Source organism: Borostomias antarcticus, assembly GCF_949987555.1.
Source record: "Borostomias antarcticus genome assembly, chromosome: 14".
Lineage (NCBI taxonomy): Eukaryota > Metazoa > Chordata > Actinopteri > Stomiiformes > Stomiidae > Borostomias > Borostomias antarcticus.
The window spans coordinates 24,514,297-24,521,981 of NC_140247.1; the positions used below are offsets into that span (position 1 = coordinate 24,514,297).

At 45.7% G+C, this 7,685-nt stretch overlaps 1 protein-coding gene across 2 annotated transcripts in view; it reads left to right on the forward strand.

Moving 5' to 3' along the window:
* Positions 1–6,647, forward strand: part of tsc22d3 (TSC22 domain family, member 3) — a 46,125-nt gene extending 39,478 nt beyond the window's left edge. The window contains exons 1-3 of one of the 2 annotated variants that reach the window (XM_084449085.1): positions 4,353–4,692; positions 5,170–5,221; positions 5,947–6,647. In XM_084449085.1, the coding sequence (XP_084305211.1) occupies positions 4,568–4,692; positions 5,170–5,221; positions 5,947–6,447 (678 nt within the window). In that variant the 5' untranslated portion in view covers positions 4,353–4,567 and the 3' untranslated portion in view covers positions 6,448–6,647. Of the gene's footprint in view, positions 1–4,352; positions 4,693–5,169; positions 5,222–5,946 lie in introns of those variants that run through there. The other variant, XM_084449084.1, reaches the window with a different exon arrangement.
* Positions 6,648–7,685: the final 1,038 nt, after the last annotated feature.

Sequence of the window (7,685 nt, forward strand, 5' to 3'; positions counted from 1 at the left end):
GACTATTTTTATGGCGGCTGGAAGTAATGATTTCAAGCATTTCAGCTATGGTTATGGTGACGTTAGGGTTAGAGTTGGTTAGCTCATGAAAGCAGAATTTCCCAGTCTATTCTTACAGCCGCTGAACAGTCTTTTCTCCTCCTCCCTTGCCTGTGTAGTAGTTCTCTCCTTGACATGTATGATATATTTGATGTACAGAGTATTATATGCATATATCTTTGTGCTATTGTGGCACTATGGAGGGCACACTCCAGGGAAAAGGTGGATGATTGAAATGGGCCCAGGTGTGTGTGTGTGTGTGTGTGTGTGTGTGTGTGTGAGAGAGAGAGAGATGGAGAGAGAGAGAGAGAGTCATTAAGGGTGACATGTAATAGTGATTGGCTAGAGAAGGTTAAGGGAACATCCTCACTGTGTCTGATCTACGTCTATGACAGAACGATGATGGCTGAATATTCTCATCTGAATCATAAAATGAGGTGGCATCTACGTAAGAGATGTAATTCAATTTTTATATATTCATTTTTATACATTAAAGGTGTTTACCAAAGGGCATTTTCTCATTGGAAATCTTAGTAAAGGGATTGCTCAGTTCTTTTCAACATTCCATACTTTTGCACAATATCTAAAAGAAATTATGCAATTTGCATCATGAAAGGCTACAGGAGACATTACAGCACAACACAGAGTAGATTTCTGAAGAATAGAAAATCTATTTTTCCCACAACAAGGTAGAGCATGGAGATGCACTTTGTTTATTTGGCGGGGGGGGGGGGGGGGGCTTCAATAATCATTGATATTCTTGATCCCTTGATCCATTGTGTTTCTGATACAGAAGGGGTATTGTCTAGGGACGTGCTATTGATGTCAATCAGGCGGTGTGTTGACAGAGAAAGGCATGCCAGTGACATCCCCACCAGTCTCTGAGTGACACCGAGGTTCAAATCAAGCCTCTTTCCAGATCAACATTCTATGTTCTTTAGCCAACTTCTTTGACTCTTGTTATGATGTTATATGTCCGCTACCATCAAAGATGTTGCCTAGAGCGCTACAGCTGATCTGGGACTGGTCTATATTCTCTGTTCACAGCACAATGCACTTAGTTAAAGGAGTAGTTTGGTATTTAGCATCATAAGTACACAATGGATCTCTATGGACATATGCAATATATGATCATACAGAGCAACCAGCGGACCATAATATGTTAAATATGATATATATTATAATGGATCTGGATTGGCATAGATATCCATTGTGTACTTGGCTGTGACATGAGCAATGAGCAGTAATAGTTCACAGTCTGTCAAAATGTTGATATCGACCGTTGTATGATTGTTAATAACCTTATAACAGGGTTATGAAGCTAAATACCTACTATACTAAACTACTATGATAATTTAAAAAAACTAACAAACAAAAAACATTGGGGTAATATTCTTTATCCCATGATGTGTATTGCCTACTTTGGAATCAGGCCGCCCCCTCCGGCTGCTATGTACAGTACAGCATACTGTAGATCATACTCATACTTGCTAGCTCGGCCTCGGGAATTCAGATGAGACAGTTATATAACGTGATCGGCTCTCTGATTGGGACATCTGACGGAAAGAGCGCTTCCAACGCTCGACTGCACAATGACTCACCGGATTTGGCGCACCAGGTGTCCGGCAAGGCTTTCTTAAAGGGAAAACCAGAGTCAGAGTTGAGGTTTTATGGTTGAGTAGCACACACACACACACACACACACACATGCGCACACGCTCACACGCGCACGCGCACGCACGCACGCACGCACACATATGGCGTTGGAAAAGTGCCTGTAGTGCCAGTTGGTTAGCTTTGACGTGGCACTTTTCCAACGCCATAACACACACACACACACTCACACACACACACACACACACACACACACACACACACACACACACACACACACACACACACACACCTGATTTAGTAATGGTCTTTCGTTATATTGCACCGAGAGGCTGGCTTTGGAAATATATACATTATGCATCTTGTTTTGTCTTGAATGATCCACATGCAGGTTTGGGCTCAAAATGCATCTCTCTCTCACTCTGAAGAATGTTAGATTCCAACCCAGAGCAGAGCATATGAGCGCATTGCCCAGTGAGCAAGAACACAGCCTTAACCCGCCACCTCAGTGAGACAGGAAGACACAGTGTGTACAGTGCTTACTGTAATAGTAGCATTACCAATTATTCTGTGATTCCTTCCTGAGACTCTCTCTCTCTCTTTCTCTCTCTCTGACAGAATCCTCCCGCTTCTCTGAAGCTAATTAGCGTCCCCGCGGCCCAGTGGGTGGTCCTGGAGTGAGAGAGAGGGAATTCTGGGGCCCTCACTGTGGTGTTGGACCGAGTATCAGCACACCACTGCATGAAACACAAACTGACAGGCGGCATAGACAGTAATATGCAGCCAATGGGGTTCTGTGTAATCGTGTTAGTGTGTCTGCCACACAGTCTCGCCTCTGTGGTAGTTGAACAGGTTGTATAACAATTCGACGACATTGGCAGCAGCGGCAGAGCGAGTACGGTGGCAGCAGAAGTACAGTAGTATATTATTGGTGAACTGCTGATGAACTACTTATTGATGTTCCAGTTCTGCCCGTTTCAGAGGCAATATCACATGACCTGTCTGCTGTCTTGAATATCACATGACCTGTCTGCTGTCTTGAATATCACATGACCCGTCTGCTGTCTTGAATGGTAAATGGACTGCTCTTATATAGTGCTTTTCCACCTTAGCGGCACTCAAAGCGCTTTAAATTCACCCATTCACACACCAATAGCGGCATGCCATACAAGGTGCTAACCTGCTCATTGGGGTTAGGCGTCTTGCTCAAGGACACTTCGACATGTCGACAGTCGGAGCTGGGATTCGAACCACTGACCCTTCGATCACTGAACGACCCGCTCTACCAACTGAGCTACAGCCGCCCCGTGAATGAGTCACAGCGTCAAAACATTGCACACTGCACAGTAATCTGAGAATGGTTAACACCATCAAACTATTTCTCACTCCCTTAAAGAAGGAGGTCCCTCAGGACTAGACCAGTCTTGGTCATTTGTGCAAATGTACTTTTCTCATTCAGGAAGCAGTTCACTTATTCACTTATGACTACTGCATGTTTTATTTAATCATGCACAAGTTGTGTAACTCAGTTACAGTAAGTGGAGTCAAGGTAAAAGTTTAGCCCTATATCCGTTTGCTCAGTGTTTTTGCTCAGGGACAAGGCAGCTAGTTTGGTGTGGACAAAGCTTGGCTGTACTAGTGCTTTAAATATTTCACACACCTCGCCTCTCTGTGTATAACGCTATCAAGGATTGAGCAAGGAGGTAATAGGAATCCTAAAGGATGAGTCGGTGGTTTCAGCCTTGCTTCCTCTGCAGTTGCTCTCCACTAGGCCTAAATTGAAATTAGGATGAATGGGAGCTTTGTAATTTTATTCTACTGGGTGTTCTGGATGTGAACCCTATAGGCACAAGACATGCTGAAACAGTCTGCTCTCGTTGTTATTCTTAACACACATGAAGACAATGGACGACAACAGGACAATGGAAAATCACTCAATTTGTGTCCTTGAAACCGTTATCAATAGTTCAACCGTAGGGTTATCCATTAACCTTTATCACATGTAATGCGACACATTTACCACTAGAGGCCGATAGAGTTCTGACCGAGGGAAAATTACAGGGAAGTGGGTGGAAAAATACCCATGGCAGCCCCCCCAAAATAATAGCTGTTGCAATCCGTGCTGTTGTTGCACACAGTGTGCCAATAACTCAATCAAAACATAAGAAACCAAAAAGTGAAAGGAAAAAATGAATAGAGAAAGCGAATCCAAAATGTTTTCCTTCATAATTCAATTGTGTGCCCTGTTAGGGTTAAAAATAGGCTACTTGGTCCCTTACAAATGAATGAAGCCTAAAGGCCTAATTTAAATAGGCCTATTATAGGCTATTGGATAAATTGTATAATTCGCATTAATTAAATACTATAATATTTGATGTTGATAATCAAAAGTAGCAAATAATAAATGTTTCAGGCTATATACAGCCTACGTTGCAGCGCTATATCCTGTTCCATACCACTCACAGAAACATTACATTATTATTATAATATTATTATTAATGTATTTGAGAGAATAGCTCACTGAACTCGGTCTGCGGGTCATTGTTGTGAAGGGATTTGAGAAAAGGGCCAGAAGAGAGTCATGCCAGCAGCTCATTTGCATAACCTCGGTTGATTTGCGCGTCAAATGACGTCACGTTCCCCCGCTCTTATATAGCAGCCGGCGGCAGAAATAGTCTCAGTTCACTGAAACTAACGTGGCTTCGCATCACACTGACAACTGCACAGCTTCAGACATCTGCACAGCTTCAGACATCTGCACAGCTTCAGACAAGCACTCAGACAAGCCCTCAGACAAGCCGAGGCGTGCATCGTGATCGAAGCTGAATCCAGAAACAGCCCGGATTATAATCTAGAGTATCAACCCATCGCAAACGTGGCGAGGAGTATCATCCAAACGAGTCTGGTACTCAACATGAGCTCGGAGATGTTCGCCAAGTCCCCGATGGAGGTGGCAGTCTACGAGCTGCATAACTTCTCCATCTCCTTCTTCTCCTCGTTATTGGGGGGAGATGTTGTATCGGTTAAACTCGACAACAGGTAATTAATTGGACTTTTATCACAATTGGACTTCAATCTTCATACATGCAATTGATAGGCTGCTTGGACGAATAGGCCGTTTAATCAATAACATGTCACTAAACGTAAAAACGTATCAAAGTAAACGTTTTATGTTCTGATTTAGGAATTTTGATTCGCGCAAATATCAACATATTTTCTGGGTTATTTGCGAGAGAAATATAACTTAAATCCGACGCGTGTAATTCGTGCACGATCGACTGCTGCGTCCGTGCGTGATGATAGTAGATGAGCCCGGTCACCCATTCACACAAAACCTCTCTACTGTGTCATTATTTACCGGTCTTGAATCTTAATGCGTGAAGGCCAGCCCAGTACACACACTGCTGATGTTATGTCATTACCTTTCTGCTCTTGGATCAGTAGATGAATCATTAGTGTTGACTGACTGCTGATGTCACATGATGATATTTACAGTGTGTCTCCTCTCTCTCGCAGTGCCTCTGGTGCTAGCGTGGTGGCCATCGACAACAAGATTGAACAGGCCATGGTAAGTTGAAAAGAAATACCGCACCATATCTGCTAGAATAGGCCTAGTAGTTAATAGTTAGTTAGTTAGTTAATTAATATTAGCCTGTTTATTATTAGTGGACAGGACACTGCATTCGGGTGCATGCCTTCTGTACATGTGCGTGTGCTACTGTGCTCACTGCTGCAAAGAGAGAGAGAGAAAGAGAAAGAAAGAGAGACAGAGAAGGCAGGAAGCTTTAGGAGAACGGGTTGTTCTCTCTCAGGACCAGAATGCTCAGATGCACTATCTCAAGTGATAGATCATGCAGTCCATTCCTGCTGTGTGTCAACCCAGCGAGGGTTGCTGGTTACTGCAGCTTCTAAAACCATCTTTGGGCAACACCTCTGATTGTCTGTCTGTGTTTCCAAAATAGATTTGTGACGGGCGTCGGTGGCTGCACAGGTTGCACCTAAACGTTGTAACCGATGTCTCTCTTTGTGTGGGAACTTTCTCATTCAGCTATCATTTATCAGAATCAGATTTATTTTGACCAGATAGGTTTTTACACATGCTAGGAATTTGTTCTGGAATGTGCATAAAATTCAGGGCTGGACAACAATAGACGATGCAAAGACAAGACAGGTCAATGCAAATGATCGCACAGTGCAAGAGTTGAATCACATGAAAGTGACCTCTGGTGATGACCGTTCTCTCTCTCTCTCTCTCTCTCTCTCTCTCTCTCTCTCTCTCTCTCTCTCTCTCAGGATCTGGTGAAGAACCACCTGATGTACGCGGTGCGTGAGGAGGTGGAGATCCTCAAGGAGCAGATCAAGGAGCTGGCGGAGAAGAACAACCAGCTGGAGCGCGAGAACAGCCTGCTGAAGAACCTGGCCAGCCCCGAGCAGATGGAGAAGTTCCAGTCGTGCGTGCCTTCCGACACCCTGCTAGTCCTGGACCACCAGCCGGCGCTAGTAGGGGTTGGAGGAGGAGGAGGAGGGGGGGGGGGGGTCGCTGGGCCACGAGCAGCCCCGCCCGGTGGGCTCCGGATCTGCTGTGTAGGTGGCTCTGCCTTGGGGCGGGCAGAGCCACCGCTCACACCTGTCATGGACCTCCTCCGAAGTTGTAGTCGTCGCCAGTACCCGCGTGTTCAGGCGAAAGTGAGCAGCCTGTTCCAGATCAATGAGACACACCCCCCCCCCCGCCAGGGAGGGGAACCGGACGCTCTGAGTCGGCGCCAGCGCCAGGGGCCCGTCCGTCTTTACTGACGTTCACACTTGGTCTCTCTTCTTTTTTTTTTTCCTTTTTAAGACAAAAGCGTTTCGAGAGACGTCTCACTACGCCCGAGAGCGCTTGCTTTGGGACAATAGGGGTGCGGCGCCTCCCTACCTGCTCTAGGAGGCGTCCGGCCCCGCCCTTCTGACGTTCCCCCTCCCGGTACAGAGGGGGCAGAGGACTGTGTGATGGGGCTGGCCCTGGAGGGGGGGGTGGGTAGGCTGGGGGGGGGAGGGGGGGCGTTACCCACACTGACCTGGGGGTGGGGGAAGGTGGGGGGGGTGTCTGTGTGGTCGAAGGACAAGCCAAGGAAAAAGGAACTCCTTCTAGAGATGGCCCCTCCAGTCTCACACCGAGAGCCCTGTGTGGATTCCCCCCCCCCCCACACATCTCAAGCTCAGCGGAGTCACTAAACGACACGTCACCTTTATATGACTGTATCCGTATCTACGCTCAGCGCATTCCCATGTCCCAAAAAGAATGACGAGGACGAGCTGCGCTCCTGTGCTGAGGGGTGGCTGTAGGAGTCGGGACTGTTGCAGGAGAGGTCAGGACCTCTCCGAATGGGTGATCGGCCGCCATTACTGTTCATTCATAACATAAGCTTGGCTTGTTTCTGCTGCTTAGGGGGGAAGAAATCCTGTTCTTTTTCTTTTGTTTTTGTTTTGTGATTCTGAACAAAATCAAAATGTGGTTAATAGGAGCGTTGTATACTGTTGAGAAAAAAAGATGATTTATATATGGGAGCGTGGACATATCCAGCCCTTTACTAGTTTTGTAAATTACTACAATGTTTATAATGTTGAGGCGTTCGAGACTTGTAGCAGGGAGGTAGTGAGGAGCGCATGTGTCTGTTTTGTTCCGTTCAGATGCCAACTTTAAACAACGGCATGACAACAGTGCCTACTGTCGCCTGACATACTCACACATACATACACACCTTTTGTGATCCAACTCTGTGTTTTCTAGCCACCAAAGACTTTGCCTCATCAACCAAGCAGCTGAGGACCGTGTGTACAACTTCACAGGGAGAAAGAAGTCTTGTTAGAGGTTCCTGTTTTTATGTTCCGTGATTTTTAACGTGGGGTATTGTTGCTGTATTGTGTCCATGAAACTGCTATTCGATGTATGGATACAAAATGCACATTGCAATAAACCTTGTTTACACGTTATGTTGACTCTTTGGCTTTAATTCATTGTTTTTCGATGAAGAAATGGAGCTGGATGTGTT